At 34.7% G+C, this 19,632-nt stretch overlaps 1 protein-coding gene across 1 annotated transcript in view; it reads left to right on the top strand.

Moving 5' to 3' along the window:
* Positions 1–19,632, top strand: part of LOC106671005 — a gene marked incomplete at its 3' end in the record, with an annotated part of 156,615 nt that overhangs the window by 8,855 nt on the left and 128,128 nt on the right. The window contains exon 2 of the mRNA XM_024229416.1: positions 18,443–19,031. Within this exon, the coding sequence (XP_024085184.1) occupies positions 18,490–19,031 (542 nt within the window). The remainder of the gene's footprint in view (positions 1–18,442; positions 19,032–19,632) is intronic.

Genomic DNA, 19,632 nt, shown 5'->3' with positions numbered 1-19,632 from the left:
TTACCAGCCCACAATACTTGTAAGTCAATTACAATTCAATTAATGTATATGTTTAAATAAATGACAATAAGGCGATATTTTGAAATTAATTATAATTGTATAAGAATCAAGGAATTAAATTTAAATTTTATACAAACAAAAAGAGGGGCGCCTGATACACTGGATTAGACAAATTTTCAGCAATGCGATAATAATACAATGGTATAAGTATTAAACAAATATAAAATAAGTTTATAATTTTAATAAAACAAAGAGACAAAAAAAAACACATAAATTGTCTAAAGCGAGAAAAACTCACGGGTGAGGTCAGCGAGATGAGCGGCGAGTCACAAAACAAATGCGGAGAAAATCGACACGCACAAAAAAAACGGTCGCGAATAAATTGCGCATGTAATTCGTACACAAAGTCTTACACAAATTTACGGGTTGCGGGACTGCCTCGAATACGTGTGAGTCTCTAACAACAAAACCCGTCACTTCACGGCCTTTAGACGCGCGACGTACAGATCATAAAAATTCACACTTAACAACAATAATTACATGTAACTTATACCAATTAATTTTAAAAACAAAATATATATAAAATATACAATATATACAAAAATATAGTATGCTTGAAAAAATACAATCCTTCGAGGCAATTTCTTCCCTCCGAAAGGGACATCCCGTTCTTTTATTTAGGTGCCAATAAGGCTTTCTTTTCGGCTATGTATATATCCAATAAAGAAACCGTCCAGTCGAAAAAGTCACACTGAACCCTTTTACAACCTACTCTGACTGCCAACAAATATCCTATAGGAGGCTGCGAAAGTCTTGGGCCCTTTTACACATGAATTCCGAAACCAACATCAATATGTAAAATGTTAAATAGTGTTCAGTCGTCACTGAATATGGTATTACTTATATATAAGTGAATATTGAAAAACAGGATGGTGATAATAGTTATGTATACTGCTTGTTAGTAAGTATACCGTAGATTTTGCATTTTTGATCAACACTTTATCTTCTAGAAAAATTGATTTTGTTGTTCATAGCTATTTGTTAATAAATACGTACAAATATAAAATAAGTGCTTTTATTTTATTCTTCCTGTTATACTTTAAATGTAAAGCGTACCGATAACTCTATTAAGCGGGGAACACACCCGATGCAACCCGTCGCAAATCCAAAGTCCAATTATCCATAAGATTGTATTACCCCCGTCCACCTCTGCCCGATGTCACGCACTGCTACCCTATTCGACGCTATGCGATCCCCACTTTCCAGATTTTCGTCGGGTAGCAGCGAGTACAGTCGAAGACAAAAGAACCGGACACTCATATTTTTATTTCGAACTACATGTATTATTGTCTTTATATTAATTACAACATTGTCGCGATCAAAAATTCATTAGTTTTTAGATTCATTATTTTAAAAAGATTAATTTTAATGATTTGGTAGAAACTTGGCACTCTCAACTCAAAAAACACTTTGACCCTTGAACATGATCTCAATAAAGATCGGAACGTTCTCACGAAAAAAAAATTATATTTTTCTAAAACCTACGTCCCACCAGTCCAAATAATCATCAAGTAACGGTCACTAAACACCACACGTTTGGTAGAAAATTGATCAAAACACCGGAATACCATGTTTTGATATAATAAATTTAACTAACGATTTATTACACCGTTTTGCTCATAAAATTTAAATAATTTATTTCATGGTTTTGCTGATAAAATTACACCATTTTCGTCGAGTAGCGTCAGAATCGGACACTCATATTTTGTGTAGTTTATTTCAAACTATTTATATGTAATTTTGCCGTTATATTAACTACAACATTGTTATTTTAATGTAATCCAAATTGAGCGAGATCAAAAATTCATGAGTTTTATATAAGAATTATTTAATTATGATGGTTAGGCAGACAATTTATCAAAACCCTGGTTTATTTAAAACAGTTAAATTTAATTAACAATATATATTACATGGTTGTGCTCATAAAATTTAACTAACAATTTATTACAAAGTTTTGCTCAAAATAATGCATTAAGAACAAAAGAGGCGTTGCTATTGTTTTACTGATTACTGTAATACACGCTGTCTGAATGCACCTAGCGTGCGCTTGACGATGTTCAGATGTGCACACCCTACCAAAACGAGACAAGGTGTCGGGTAGCGTCGCATAGCGTTGCATCGTGTAAGTGCGTTCCCCGCTTTAATCTTATGAAATACGACAACGATTTGATTTTGTTTTGATTATTTTCACAGACTAATTTATTGCATTACCTCCTGTCTTTTTTTCAATTATTTTGCTGAAGGAATACTTACAGTATTGTAACTAGGATCGACTGCGGATTTTAGAATTCATTGCCGAGAATAAAAATGCCTTCAACTAAATCTGGTCGTTTCTTAATTTTACACTGAGTTACATAACTGACATTAATAAAAACATCTGACATCTCAGAGAAAAGCTTACAAGCACTATTCAATATAAAATTTGACGAGAACAATAGGGAAAAAACTGGAACTAATCTACTGCTTAACGATGGAAAATAATACAAAAATCTGAATAAATAGTCGTAACTATAAGCTTCACATGGCCCTTTGATCTACTACACCTTCTTTCGAGTCGAATTACTAGCCACTGAAACATGTGCACATGGGATTAATAACAAACCTCTCAAGGTTGCAACAAATATAGTACTGTAGCAAAATAGACCAGCTCTAAGGAATCGTCTAGCCTGCTAGATCAACCGAAAACCGATGAGAAAATGCTTAAATATCCTAAAAACCCGAGAACCATAAAATACGACAGTACAGGTGTCAAAGAAATTGAGATTACGGAGTAGAACAATATATAGGACTTATATTTGGCATAAACTAGAGTCTCTAGGAGGCATAAATTTAGTTTCTACAAATCACAAGAAATATTGCGAATGTATGTTAGGTTTGATACAAGCAAAAACAGTATTCGTTAAAATAACCAGAAAGGAGAAAGAAAATGTCTAACAGGCATATTTGCGGTACATGCTCAATTAAAATACCATTTTCAAAAGTATTATCACATCAGCATAATCAACTATGTCTAGTCGAACAACCAAGCATAACGCAACTAGACTGCAATACCAATGAAAAGGCAATGAAACGTAGGAAAGCCTTTTTTGAGCAACGAAGTCCATGATACAATTGAGAAGGAATATGGGTTTTAGAACACTAAAATTTTCAAGGAAAATTGTTCGCATAGTTTAGACACAGCAGAAGAAACTTCAAGTGCAAAACAATGAAATCCATTTGACTAATAAAGGAAAAATGAATAATATAATTATTTATTTATTTTTTAACGAAGGTTGGGAACAGCAGAGGTTATATCAACACTCGGGTTGACGGTATTTTTAAAAACAAGCACATTTCTAAATATGTTGGGTTCAAACATTATTTATTACTAATACAATTAACTAAAAGAAAAATTCCAATCAACACATATTTATGTTGTTTTTCCGATAATGTGTTAATTTCACTGTTTTACGGATAATTGGACATAAGTAGATTTAAAAACATCTATACAAATTTTTAAACATTGCAGTTCACAAATAGCTGATTTCGCCCGCACGTTAAAAATACCCTTGATCAGCAAGCAAAAAAAACAACATATTAATTATTTAATAATGCGTGATAATCTTTCAGGTAGTTTCTTCAAAATATTTCATGATAAATGGAATAAACTATTTGGAAATCGGTTGAGAAAAAACGTTAGATATCGAAAAACTAACTCGTTAAATCAGATATTGAAAAACCCCATCGTTTTTAAGGTGTTACAATCTCAGCCTAACCTTCCCACAGAAGTCATACCCCCTGTTTCTTCTTCATAGTGGCAATATCTGCAAGATTTGTTTCTAGTACTCTGAGTCTATACATACGTCTCTGGAGTCTGCTGTGTTCAGTGAGCTCTCCATATCATTATTCAAGTCCTAACACTTCTGATGTTTAGTTGTTCTGCCGATAGTTTCTGAATTGATCTTTTACTGTGTTTCTATCTATTTTTCTCTCCTGCAGTTCAATCTTTTTAACCCTTTTGTCTAGGCAATTCGTTGTCTGATAGAACTACGTTTTTTACAGTTTAGTCTGCATCAAAAGGTCTCAGGGCCGTTAGGTGACATCATAGAACTTCCCTTGTCCAATTAACGACCGCCTCCACGTTGCCTTTGTGTCCTATGTACCCTGTAACCTTTTATTAGATATTTTGTATACAGTTTCCAATTTGCGGGGACAGTTTGTAAAAAGAAACTCCTGAAACTTTTTCTACAAACTTATTGTTAATACTTTTTAAATAAATTCACTAATTTCGTGGTCCGCTTGACCATTTAATATATTACAATTAATTAAGGTTTTTAGTTGCGATAAAAAAGTCAATGGCACGAGCGGGGTTCAAACCCACGACCTTCTGCTTCGAGTGGATCGAGGTCACGATAACTCAAGTGGTAGAGCATTGGCGTATCTAGCCGAAGATCGTGCGTTCGAATCCCGCTCGTGCCATTGACTTTTTTTATCTCAACTAAAAACCTTAATTAATTGTAACTTATTAAATAAATTGAATTTTTAACATGAATAACATATGTACAATGTTAAATAAATAGAGAGCCAAAAATGTAAGGAAATAAATAAGCAAGCGTATGTAAATATACATACAACTATACAAATTATTCATTACTATAAATATGATTAAAGCAGAATATCTATAATTTTATATTTCCGATGAAATACTCGGATCAATAAATTACTCCACCGACTAAGCAGAATCAGTGCCTGTACATAGAAAGAAGAAATAATTTATTCTGTAATAGGAGCGTCCCTTTATATAATACAGAAGTTAAATTAAAAGTTAATAACATTTTGGCACAAAAATAAACCTTGTAGTGGTGATTTACTTGAAAAAATGGAAGTATAAAAAAACCCAAAGGGGTTGAAACTAAAGTGAGTTACTCTGAAAATTAACAGCAAATAATAACTATTAATTTAACTTAAAGCGTAGTTAAAATCGTCTCTGTTTGAAGGGAGAAAAGGTGCATGTACAGGAGATGTTTTACAGTGGTTAAAAGCGGCTTAGCGGATAGAGTTCCTGAATTTGTAAGATGTAGTTTAAAGATGCATGTTTTATACCGGGAAAGCATTAGTTCAGAGTGAGATGAGCGTGTATTGACAGAGGATTTGAATCGGATGGACTGAATAATGTAATGAGGGCGATGGGTGTTAATGGTCTGGTAAAGGAAAGAACCAAGGAAATATAGATTTCGGGCAGAGCCAGGATAGTTCCGAATACAGACATGAAACACTGGACCCTTAGGAAATGACGAATATAAAATAATTCATTAATCTTTTAGGCGCTTATTTTGCTCCCCCTTGTCCATATTGGTATCAATGTATTTATTTGGTCGACTGTGAAAATAAATTAGTTTGGATAAATTATAGTTTGCATGATCTACTAGGCATCTGGATTGAGAGAAATACTAGCAACCCAGCCGCATAACGGAGTAGGGTAACTCTCCTGAGGGATAGACCCAACGGTCAGTAGGTACATTGGGGAGTGACAACTCTTCGGGTGACTGTCCAAAAAGTGTAATTGTCTTAATTCTTTTAGATTTATACCTACCTCATGTCGTAAATCCCAATTGATCCGCAAGTGAATTTTTATTTATGGCTAGCTTAAATAAAATTATATTGTCTTTTGTTTTACTGTCTGGTATATACAATAAATTTTGGTTTTATAATGCAGTTGCTCTAGAACCTATCAGAATGATTTTCTAGGTTGAGTAAACCATGGAGTTCACCATAAATTGTATAATAGTTCATTGTACTGTCATTTCACCAGCGCTAATTAAAATTGTAAATTTTATGTAGAAGTCTACTTGGCGACAAAGTGTATAACCAGCTGATCTGGATTAAAAATCGGATTAACAATGGTCTTGGAGTTGAATTACCACCCGGCTTAACGATTTCTCCCAATTTTATAACAACTTTTAAAATCCTAGCTGGGAGTCGTTGGTGGCCTCAACGGTTAAGGCACAGTGCTCATCAATGCAAGGTAAAGGTCCTAAGTTCGAATCAAGCGGCATTTGAACCCGACAAACATACAAATTTTTTTCCCAAAACAGTGACACCCTGAGGATTAATACATCTGCTGTTACGATCCCTCGTAAAAAAATAAAAATTTAAAAAAGCCCAGTAACTCCCGCATTATACATTTTCGTTGTAAACTATTGTGTTGTTATTATAATAACATGCCTTTCCGAGGTGCACCGCCGGTGGTTGTGTTAAACATGAATTTACTGCATTTGAAAGTAATAAACACGTTTTAACATTTTCACACAATCTATCGTAATTTACAATTTCATGTGTAAATTACGTGGATGAAAACTTAAAGTTTGAATGCAAAACACTAATTATTAGGCTAAGGAGTGAATGATTATTTTGAATTACAAAACCGTGGCTTAGCAGGTAACTTTAAATAGTCATTATGTTATTCGGATTAGTTTGACGCCTGTTTCCATTTTGTTGCTTAATCCCCAATCCTTAACTATCATATGGTGCAGTGTTATAATAAAAAATCCCCCTCTAAAAGAGAATTTTTCGATTTAGTCAATGAAAACAATTGTGGTAGTCCGGCCCTATTTAAAAAGTATGCCCCATTATACAGACTTATGTTGATTAAGGCATTTAATTTGTAAGTATTTTAACGACATTTTTTGTTATTTCGTTGTGTTCTATTCCTTTGTATCGTAGTATTTTGTTTAATAATGTTCTATTAATGTAGAATTATTACTATCGTGATCTATTTATTCTTGTATATCCTGGCTCGGACAGACGTTCCGTTTTATATACCGTACATCGTTTAGATGTAAGGTATATAAAATGTTTGCTGGAATACATCATTGAAATTATTGTTACTAATATTTAATAAATTCCAACAATTTCTTATTATTTCAGATAAATATTCAAAAATAGTGAGATGCGGTCTGGTGTGATGTAGGTTTCAAAAAAACATTTTCTTTATCGTGCCAACTTTTCGATCTTTATTGAGATCATCTTCACGGATCAAAGTGTTTGTCTTCTGTGTAATTGTGCCATTCTTGCGTGTCGTGGTGAGAGCGCCCGCACGACATGCAAGAATGGCACAATTACACAGAAGACAACCACTTTGAGCCTTGAAGATGATCTCAATAAAGATCGAAAAGTTGGCACGATAAAGAAAATGTTTTTCTGAAACCTACATCACACCGGACCGCATCTCACGATCTCTGAATAATTATCGATTCGTTAATCACTAGTTAGTCACTAATCACCACAAATTTCAGATAAATATTTATTCTTTTATAATCAACAAGCTAAGTGTTATTTATCACATTGTTTTCAGTGTACATATTGCTATTGCTAGATTTCAGCATGTAAATAAATTACATGAACACAATTGATTGTTTGATACCAATGATTGCATATAGTCATTATATTAATTATTTACATGTTTAATATTTTTATTACATTGTATTTTTTTTTTTTTTTTTTTTTGGGTCGGCGAACGGCAAAGGTCATAGCCGACACGCTAGAATATTTAAATGCGGGGTTAGTGTTTCTTCGTTTTGTTTTTCCATTACCCCCTTCTTTTTTACCTTTTTTTTTTTTCTCCTATCTATTTTATGCGTGTGCGTGCGAGCGTATATGCAACACCCACGCCTACACGCAGGCGCATAAGGAGGGGGGACGGCCTCACTATTTCCCTCCAGATCTTTCGCTCTTTTGTAGCTCTGAGGGTTAGTAGTTTTCATATACCTCGTCCCCCACCCTCTCTCAATTATTTCCTTTCATCTCTTTTTNGAATCTCCTTTAAAATCACCCTCTTTCTTTTCTAAAATCCAAAATCTGGCGAAATTATTCTTCTTCCTAGCCCAATCTATAATCTGTGTGTCCTCAATTATTTTCTCTCTCCTTGTCCGTTTTCTCTTCAGAGTGGCAGCCGGATCAAACGGCTGCAAAGTTGTAACATTCGTGAGTCCGTTATCAGTCCTACTTGTGGTTGCCTCTAGTCGGGTGGTGCCACTCGCCTCACCAACACCGACGGGATCCAATGAATAAGCACGTGGATGATCCCTATCCACGGGCTTACCGGCATTGTGGCCTTCCGGGTCTACGGCCTTATTTAATTGAATAGGAGCAAGCTTGTTTTCAGGGTAGTAGGTAGCTATCCTATCACCCCTAGTCGGCCAGTGGGGCTGCCACTAAGGTAGACCGACATACCTCCCCCTCCCTAGACCCTGGGACGCGTAGGACAGGAAAAGGAAAAGATTAATTTTGGGAAAGGGTGGTTACGGGAAAAAAGGGTAAGGTTGTACAGTTAGTAGATGGAATGGGAGATTAAGGATAGCCACCAGGTACGGGAGGGGTGCATGGTCGCAGTTTAACCTCATGCCCGGGAGGTACATTGTATTAAATTTTAATTACTGTTATATTCAGCGATAAATTTTTTTGCAATGCTCTTGGATATACAAAGCTTCTGGTGATTCCATTTGGCACATATGCAGGCAACAAATCCCCTATTCTATAGCATGCATCGTATAACTGTCCATGAGAGAACCATAGATTCTCCAAATTCAATCCACACATTAGCTGTCATTGTCAATGCGATTTCCTCATCTTTACTGCAAAGGCAATTTAATTGGAAATTGCAATCATTCGAATTGGAAAGGCCGTTCTGTTAGTATCATCTGTATATATTGTATTAGGACATCCTCTCCTTGGAATTTTAATAAGAATAATTAAGATTTATATTTAATTTTAATTTTAACTTAACTGAATGGTCAACTAAATTCTAGGAACAATAAGTTGTTTTGGTGGTATTTTAAATAATAGCAAAATGCAATTTTACAACACAGAGTCAAAATGTCAGAATGTAAGATTAAATACAATTCATACTACAGCAAAACCATCACAATTAACACTGAAGAGTCAGAAATGTACAAAACTAATATAAATACAAAAACTTACAAAAATAAGATAATTTACTACTTCATCTTGATGTATAAGAATAATAAACAAACACATCTGCAGAGTTAAGTATATAACTACTCGCAGTCCTCCGGCAATTCCGGCTTGTAATTTGTAGTAAATTAACCGCGGTCATGGAGAATCATCCCCATGGTTGGACTCGGGGAGCTGCAATAGGGCATTCCATCCCACAACGCAATCAGTTCCTTAGATAACCATTGTCACTCTCACTACAAAATTATCTACTGCTTTGTATGTGCATTCTTTTAGTATATACAGCTGTATAATCGGGCCTTGCCCAGGCAATAAGTTTTACAATTAATTAAGGTTTTTTTAATTGAGATAAAAAAGTCAGCGTCACGAGATAAGCCACTGCTCTACCACCTGAGCTATTGTGACTTCGATCCATGCGGAAATTAATTGAATTAATTGAAAGATATTAATTGGTCAAGTGGACCACGAAAATTAGTGAATTTAATAAGTTCAATGAAGTGTACATTCACTAAAGCTCTCCGTGGCCATTTCATTTGTCGCCGAGAATCAAATAGATTACACGACATTTGAAAAATGTCAAAAAAATGTCAAAAAGGAGGGAAAATTCAAAAGGTGGTTNGTTGTATTATATTACTATATTATTTTGGGATAGGAGCTTAGAGAGAGAGGAAATTATTTTGGGATTGCGGGTAAAAGAGAGTATAACGGATATTGAGGTAGGAAGAGGAAAAAGGTGGGGTTGAGATGGGAAGTTAGTGTCCGAGTGGATCGAAGCCACGATAGCTCAAGTTGTAGAGCAGCGGCGTATCTAGCCGAAGGTCGTGGGTTCGAATACCGGTCGTGCCATGGACTTTTTTATCCCAACTAGAAACCTTAATTAATTGCAATATATTAATTGTTCAAGCGGACCACGAAAATTAGCGAATAAAGTTTTACTTTAAACTTTATTGTGAGTATACGTATTAAAATCGCTTGATAGAGGGTATGTATAAATTAAATGAATATAATTTAATGTTTTAACGTGTTCAAACTTTATTCATACCTTCAACAACTACAACTGGATTCAAATTATATTCAAAATCTGAATTATACTGAAATGCAATACCATCATGTTTTAATAATTGATATAATCGATTCTTTAGCATGCGTGATCCACTATTGTTACGCTCTTCATTTTGATCACAAGATTGTCTTAATCATCTAGTTGTTACTAGACTTGCTGCATTTCGTGCTTCCTAATGTTTTGATGATTTAGTAGCACGTGAGTGTGAAATATAAAATCTATTACAATTAATTAAGGTTTTTTTAAATTGAGATAAATATCTCTAAATTTCTCTCTATATTTATCTCAACTAAAAAAAACCTTAATTAATTGTAGTATATTAATTGGTCAAGTGGACCACGAAATTAGTGAATTTATAAAATCTATTTTGTTCATTTGGTCTTGTTTTTCTTCTTCTATTTGATTTTGTCTTTCATCTGGAATTCTCTTGGAAATATATTTGCCACGACATATATACTTTATCGTTTTCGTGGCATTATAAACATCAACAAAGTACAATTCCAAAAACAATTCTACAACACTAGAGTCAAAAAGTCAGAACATAACTTGAATATAATTCATAATACAGCCAAATTATTGCAATTAATACTGAACAGTAAGAAACTTACAAAACATTAGAACACTGAAAATATGGAACTTCACAACCTCATATACCTTATAAAATTCATGACAATAATCTAATTGACAAAACAACAGCACTACCTATCACATTTATTAATAACTGACCGAGTACGGTAAACTAATGTTTAATATTTTTCATAATTTATTATTGTTTATACATAACTGTAAAACAAAATCGATTTTTGTAGTCTTTATCTTTGTACACTAAATAAACATTGACTTTCAGCATATTTCTCAATTCTGATGGAAGTGGAACCGTCGTCTGTCAGGCCATATGGCGGTAGATAGTTCTGCTAGCTACACAACTGCAGTTTTTACAGACTTACAAAACATTAGAAAACCGAACATACGGAACTTCGCAACCTCACATTTTATCAGATTCATAATATAAATAAATTCAATCGGCAAAACAGCAGCACTATGTATCACATTCAATTTAAAATGACCGAGTTGGGTAAAACAATGTTTAATAACATTTTACATAATTTATAATAGTTTATGCATATATACATTAAAGAAAATCGTTCTTTTTAGTCTTTCTTTTTGTATACTAAATAAACGATCACTTGAAGGACTTTTCTCAATTTTGACGGTTTCGCTTAGTCGAACGGTCGTCCGTTACTGTTGTTCAAGCGGTTCATCAGCTCCAAGAAGTTAGTTGTGTCCAAATATCTAAACGCCCAGCTCGAAGAAGATTAAATCAGTAAGGACTGATGGCCTTTCGTCCCATAATAGGACCAGAATTGACCAGAACACATAGAGTTGCACGGCTCCCATTTGCTCGAAAACACAACCATTGGCTTTTGGACGATTGGTCTGCTGTACTTTGTACAGATGAGTGTTGATTTGCTCTATGATCTCTAGATGGGCCTGAAAGAGTGGAGAAGGCGAAATGATAGGACAAAGCCTACCTTTTCAAAAAAGGTCAGTGATGGTGTGGGGGGGGGAATTTCAATGGAGAGTAGGACAGTGTTGGTTGTTGTTCGTGGAGGGTATTTGACGGCCATCCGCTATATGGATGAAATTTTGGAACAACATTGCTTATCCTCGATGAAGTTGACCAATTAATATCTTTCAATTAATTAAGGTTTTTATTTGAGATAAAAACATTTGTATATAATGTTTTGGTTGAAATGAAAAAGTTAGTGCCACGAGCGGGATTCGAACCCACGTCCTTCGGCTCAATACGCCGCTGCTCTTATAAAATTCTCTAATAGATCAAGTGGTTAGAGCAGCGGCGTATTGAGCCGAAGTTCGTGGGTTCGAATCCTGCTCGTGACACTAACTTTTTCATTTCAACCAAACTTTACATAAAAAGATTAGTTAACTGAAATAAATAATTTGGTCAATTGACCACTCCATATAATGGATTGACGTTAATTAAAACTCAAAATCTGAGAAGAAATCGAAAAATTCTTAACAAGTTAAAATTCATTCAAAATATTTATAGCTTTTCTGAAAAAATGTAATTTGATTTAACATCCGTGGGCATGTTTGGTTTACTATTGTTTATTATTGGAAGACCATTTTGCATATATTTCCGATCATTTGTAACGCCCAAATGTGGAAACGGCATAAATCTGCGCATAATTTTGTGATACAATGCGACGGTTTTTCCTCCGTAAAATCAGTAGGAGATTTATCTATCTTCGCCTTCCCGCGCACCCAGAATACGAAATACACCACCTACAAAATGTCCCGTCTTTTCCTCGTGTTGGAAAGTTTCCTGCTATTAGGGAAACATCCTGACCTCGGTTATGCTAGCTGGTAACATCATTCAAGTGAGACTTACCGTCGCACAACTTAATTAAAATCCGTAAATCTAAGTTATAACTTTACACCGACACTACAAACAATAACTATGTTTATATAAAACTGATTTGCAAAATTATTCTCCCCTTATTCGTAGATAGAATAAAATTTAATATTTTTTTTACAATAGTATGAAAGTCAAAGTAGTCAAGCAGACCTCGAAAACTAGTAAATTTATGTATATAGTTGATATAACCAGCCACGAACGTTTAAACCCAAGTCTTTAGCTATTCCCTCTTGAATAACTTTAACATGAGATGTAGTGGCTTGACAACTTATCTCAAGTGATACATGCGATTGTTGTACAACTTTGATTAAATATGCGTAATGTAATCGAAACAGGGTTCTTGTAATATTTTTTTAACAATGACAGTTCATTTTTATTTAGTAAAAAAGTTGAATTATTTTTAATTCAGATGGTCTATTTATCAATATGTCAAAGTTGTTATATTCTTTCGAAAATAACAAAAGCTTTTAACTTTGTGAGAACAGTTTTGAAATAATTTGTTTGTTTTTTTAAATATGTACTTCTTTACTAGAAAATTGGAATTATTTGTCCATATGTTAATTATATTAACAAGTTAGCATGAGCTGTTTCCATCAAACCGCAATAACTGATTTGAATAAGCTTTGTAGTAATTGATGTTGTACTGTTTTGTTAATTTTGTATTCTGTTTTGTATTCTGTCTATATCTGAAACCCATATTTGTCGGTTAAATGGTGGAAAATGTAATAACCACTTGATCAAACTTGATAGCACGGCTTCGGTTGTTAATTTGAATATCGACTCAGCTCTTATATGCGTCTTTCACGCCGGGCTAAACACACAAACCAGACTAACCCATAATTGGATACTAAATTTGTACAAGTACACAGCTATTTTACCGTGGAACGGGGTCATTTCTGCAAAAAAGAACATCCCCCGGCGTCATCAATAAGCCTTAAGCAGCGAAAGGAAGAAATAGCATATTAAAACTTCCGCAAACTAAACACGGTCTATTAGTTCTTTTCAAAGAAAATTGAGAAAAAAACTACCACTGAAAAATAAAATAATAAAAATGATCCTACCGAGTACTTTGCTGCCCAATATTATATCTAATACATCCTCATTTATAAAATTCTACAAAATGTGGGGCTTATATTTTTGTTCCATTACATTTGTTTAAATTGACAATTTAGAAAACACTTTGCCGTTACATTTTTACTTTTCTACATCTTTACCAATAATATTTTTTATGATTATAAACAAATATTTAATTGGCCTAATTGATATCATAAAAAATGAATATAAAATAGTACCTGTACTCCGCAATGGAGCACAAAAACAAAGTCACAGATTGAAAAATAAAACTTTCTTGCGATGTTTGTATTTTTTATTGTATTGTTGATTAAACAAAACACCATTAATTTGGAAAAGCAAAAGTCTGGGAGGGGGTTAGGGTTATAAACAGGGGATAGCTAATTGCTTTTCTCTACCTGAAGGAAATTTACTGGTGCCAGATCAACGCTTGTTTTCTTCGGATTTCTTTACTGCATCATATTTTAAATCTTAATAAATTTTATCCAGAATATTAAGCCCTGTCAACGGGAACAAGTTCTCCCGTAAATTTGTAAAAACTTTTTATTTTGAGATTTCTCCGTGTGGTCTGTCCTGTGACGAATCATGAAAAATGGGCTTTTTTTCAAAACACCAGGTATATGACCTCTGCTGTTGTGAACCATCGTAAAAAAAGAAAAACAGAAAATACATTTCGAGAGGTATACACAGCATAATGATCTAATGCTCCTCCATAAAGGCTGTGGTTTGATCGGTAAAGATAATTTTGGTCTGCTATTTCTCGTTAGGTTCTTTGCAGTGGCTATCACGCCATCTTCAGTGTTATGTCTAAGTGATTTCAGTAAATCAAGTAATGAAGTAAGTTTTGTTATTGTCTTATTCGGTTTTTCTCATATCCGTTTCACTCAGTGTAGAATTTTGAATGGGAAAATACAGTAAGCTGTACTGAAATGTATGAGTTTGTTTAGTGTATTAGGTTAGTTCTTTTCCAAGCTTTCGTTTGGACGTTGTGTTTTGAAAGTTGATGTTAGTTTTTCAGAGGTGAATGATACATTTTGATTTCCGCCATAGTCCCTGAAGCTGTAAGCTGAAGCTTATACGTTTTGAGTATCTATATTATATTTTTAGTTCTATCTCTTCAATGTACATCTTTCCGCAGTCCCATGGGCATGTAATTTTTTCCAAGTGGGTTAGTTTTGTCAATGTATAGCCTTCGAAGTTTTTTGATTGGGTTCGAGCTTTTTACTGCTGTATTAGTTCCTAAATTGTAAAAACCCAAAAAAACATTTGGAAGACGCACAGTGAAAGATGAAGCCGAATACAACCTGCTCAGTTACATAATTACAGGAGAAACGGCAACTTGCACTGGACCCTGTTTATTTTTTTCGTTGAAAACTCCAAGCTTTCAAAAACATCTCGCACTTTTAGAGACTTGGTGTGAAAAGAAAATAATAAAACCTAACCGACAAAACTCTACCTATGACATCTTCATTCTCTGCAAAATTAACCCTCACTGAAATTAATATGAATTATAGTAATTGCCAATTCGGAAATTTATATAAATTTGAGAGACAATTCACAATTAACTCTGTAACACCAAATGTTAACTTATTGCCATCAAGATTACAGATTACAGTATTATATAAATTCTGAGACCTTATAAATGGCAGCGATATTTCATATAGAAGGTAAACGTCGAAATTAGCAAATTTATTCCATTACGATGACGATAGATATGCAAGCACATAGCGAGCAGGGAACTAATTGCGGTCCTTTGTCCATCAAAGTAATGTGTTCGTAATTTGATCTTCCTTTCTCCTCTGTCCTGACAGTCCGTCTGTCTTGAGTAAATAATTAATTTCCAGGACGAAAACATAGTATGTGGCGACAAAGAGGTTACCCAGTACGTAAGAGAACAACGAACAGGTGGCAATTACAAGCCACAACGAAGCAGTGCAATATTCACAGACGCCAGGGGACCCGTCTGCGTGAAATTTTCACCGTTCTTAATTAAGAGAAAGTTGGCTTAAACTCTTGCCGACACGTAACTCCATTATTACGGTCCAAGATGCAAAACATGTTTTACAGTCGGGGGCGAAGACGTATCAATATATAACAATTGCCTATCTAACACTTCTTCAAGGCAATCGGTCATTGATCAATTATGTTTAAAAAAAACTACAATAAAAGTTGAAATTAAAATTTAGCTTTAATTTTGTGGTACATCAGAATTATTTTTACACAGCATATAGATTCACCATTAAATTTCCTTTATATTATTTTCACCTGCAATTATTTTCAATTAAGAAGCTTAATAAATACTAAATAAATTTTAAAAATAGCATAAAATTTGGTTTTCGAGAAATAATTTTTAATTAGGTATGCCCTTATGTTTAATAGTACAGATTTTTAATCTTCAAGAAAGTATTTGATATACTTTTAAACGGTAATATCCAGAACTCCCCCTGATTCCAGACTCCTCCTCCTTACTAACTGCCAATCATTTTTCCGTTGCACTCTAAACAGTGATGAGTATTTACATTTTCTGAATAATGATTTGCGACTCTTATTTAAAAAATGAATATATAAACAGCTCAAAAATAAATAGGGAAAATTGTAATTTATTCTTGTTGTATTAATTTTAATTAAATAAAACATATATTCTTGTTAGTTGGATAAAACAAAATAGAATATTTAAACGAAAAACAAACAAATGTTAATCTATATAAGGATTTCCTTAAGAATAGTAATTATGAATATTGTTCAGTTTGTAAACAAACAGATTTTCTCATCTTTTCTCTACTTTAATCCAGTTGAATTCTCTTTTACTTTGGAAAGACATCATCACCAACCAGATATTGGCAATTTTATTGTGAGAATGAGTTATCGAGGTCACCGGCATGTGGATATCGCGTTTCTCAGAACGTGGTCTCCCGTGCTTTAGCCCAACTCCGAGACACTGAAGGAGCCAATAGAAGGCCTGGCAGTGGACTCAGGGCATTGCGACGCTAAGGGAGGACAGAAATATTGTCATTGCTGTAAGACGGAACTCTTTGCATAGTGCTTGCCAGATCTAAAATGAAGTACAAGGTGTTTTGGCAAAGCCTTTATCAACAGAAACGATTCGTAATCCCTTATGGGAAGTTGGCCATACATCCTATGCCAGTTTGAGACCATCTGGGGCAACGGCCTGCCACCAGGAACTCAATAGAAGATGGTGCAGCGAGCGCCTAGAAGAGAACAAATTAAAATGCCGTTTACTGATGAAACGCCTTTCTATCAGTATAGAGAATACCGAGAATAGAGGGTGCTTACAATGCTTCAGTTCAAGCTCTCGTCAGTTCAGTTTGGAGGAGGCGGTGTAATTATCTGGGCTGGGATTTATACTGGAGGACGTACTGAACTCCGTACTGTTGAAGGCAACTCCACCGCAGTCCGTTATGTCCAAGAAATTATCGAGGAATACATCCCTCAAACCAGGGATACCATTGGCAAGGATTTTGGATTTGTGGATAACAATGCCAGATCTCAAAAAAGGATAGTTGGTCACCAGTAGAAAACCTGGACTTTCCCATCTATCCCTTCCCCCATTGCTTCTAGGTCTCAATTTCAGTGCAGCGTTGCAATAGCTATGGAGTGAAATTACTGACAATCTTGTTCACAATATACCTAAAATTTGAACACAGGTTTTAGCTAACAGAAGACATTATACACGGTATTGATTGTTTAAAAAAATTATTGTGTCCAATGAACAACATTATAGAATTAAAACCTTTTATTTTGTTAGTTTTCAGAATCCCTTAAATAAATTTTTCTTCAGTAAAAAACATAATTTCTAATAAATTTTAATGCAATTTATACTTCATTTCTACATCATTTTGAGCAAAAACAATATTGTCTTGTCTCATGGTTTAAATTAAAAAATATACAAAACATTTAGAACAAATTGGAGGGTGGAAAGAAATTAAACTCACTCTGCTTATATTAAAAATAAATAAATAAATAAAGGGATGTAGGATGAGGGAGAAGTATAGAGTAGTTGAAAATACTTGCAACACAAAAAAAGACGTTTTATTATTTACATAAATAATAAAATATAATAATGAAAATAATAATAATGTGCAACGAGGACTACATGATAATAAGACGACACAAGTCACGGCACTGCTCATTCAATACATAAAAATTACCTCCTCGCTCTATCTGTCAGCTGTTCTTCTAGTTGGCTTGGCCCGCTGGGGACTATATCAAGGGAGTGACGCGTCCATCCTACATATATATATTTTTTAAATATAATTTCGTATTTCTACTTTGGCAACAAAAGAAAACAATAACCAAAATTTTTAACAACCACAAGGGACCGCGATTTTTTCAAAGAATGATCTATAAAAAAGCCATACTTTCCAGGTAATCGAACACAGAACGGTTGGGGTTGCAAATACTCGTTGGAAGTTCTAAGTACTGTCCTATTCGTATTTGCAACATAACAACCGCTCGGTGTTACCATTGTTTTTTCATAGATCATAACTCAAATCAGAACTTCCGATTTTCCGAAATTTCGGCCCGTGTATATTTTGCCTTTTGTATATTTGGCCTTTTATTGTATTGTTTAGTTGCTATGAAGCCACTCAAGTGCATTGATTTTATGTTTCAAGTCACTGGCTCTACTGGTCTGTTGTCTGTTTCCCAATTGCTTGCCACTTTTTTACAATTAAGTTGGCAACCAAATCAAAAATAAATATATAACCCTAATTTAATGAAAACATATTTTTTCATAAAACGGATATTTAACATATTTAGAATATAAGAACTTTACAACAACAAACTATTACTTTACAACAAAAATTGAATTTTATATGATTTTTTTATTGTTGCAGATCGTAGGGTGCGGGTGGAAGGTGAATCAAAATGGACTGTTATTAGTATGATGTATTTGGTGTTGTGGTGCGTTTTGGCGACATGGTGTTCAAGAGCGTTCGCTGCCGAAAATTGCGGAGGCCATTTGACTGCTGAGAGAGGTGTGATTCAGACGCCCGATTTCCCCCGTCCGTTCCGTGTTCCGATCGCCTGCCGATGGGTGATCGACTCATCTCTTCAGCCTCGGCCGTCGTCCATCGTGGTCTATCTGACACAACTGTTTGTCACGACGGGCATCTCGTTCACGGAGTACGCTTATTACGAGGCGGACTCAACGTTCCAGCTGGAGCCTAAGGTGCTGATGACGGTAAACGACGAGAATGCGGCCCTTGTCTCGACCGTCTCCACCAGCAGGAACTTCCTCGTCATCGAGTTCGCGATGGACAGGCTCGAAGGAAATCACCTGAGGGCTTTGGACGGCCTCCTCGACGTGTATGGTCTCAACATCACGTACAACATGCACGTCGGTTCGGGAAAGATACCAGATTACTCTTGCACTGCGGCCAAATGTTCTCTTTTAGGCCACTGTTACGCTGCCATCGATTTTTCGTAAGTACACGATAATATAATTTTGTTTTGCTGTTAGAGGTCTGAGTGATGATGGTCATGTAGTTCGATGATTCTCCATCATTTCGGTCTATCAGATTCCTTTCACCAGGTAACCATCTTTCATGTTACTTTTGTGACGTTGCCTCACCCTGCTTAAATCCCTGAATAACAAAGAAACCGAAATGCAAAAACGTTTCTGACAGACAAAAACAGCAAGGAAATCAAAAGCAGCATTTATAGGCCATCTTTATTAATGTTTCAAGAATATGCTCTACCAGTATAGAATGACACACTAAAAGATCGAGATTTGTTTAAAAAAATTATTATTACAAAATTGTCCCGTTGGGATTTAAATAACATCAATTATTTTTATTTGTAAACAAATCAATCATTAATCCACAGACCACCTGCACTGCAAAAGGCAATAAGGCCGAAGAGCAGAGGACGGATAAGCCGAAAATTGTCGGAAACGATATAAAGTTTCGTTAGATTCCGATATTCAATTAGTTTGAAAAATCACTCTTCCTTTACTTCCCAAACGAACACTGACACAGGTTGAGTGGGTAACCAGCTTTGTCGGGGGGCCTGTGAGTTGTTAGAC

The sequence above is a fragment of the Cimex lectularius genome, unplaced genomic scaffold (assembly GCF_000648675.2).
Source record: "Cimex lectularius strain Harlan isolate CLEC.00 unplaced genomic scaffold, Clec_2.1 scaffold380, whole genome shotgun sequence".
Classification (NCBI taxonomy): Eukaryota; Metazoa; Arthropoda; class Insecta; order Hemiptera; family Cimicidae; genus Cimex; species Cimex lectularius.
Note: the sequence above shows the minus strand (reverse complement) of the source record. Positions and strands in the feature narration are given on the sequence as shown.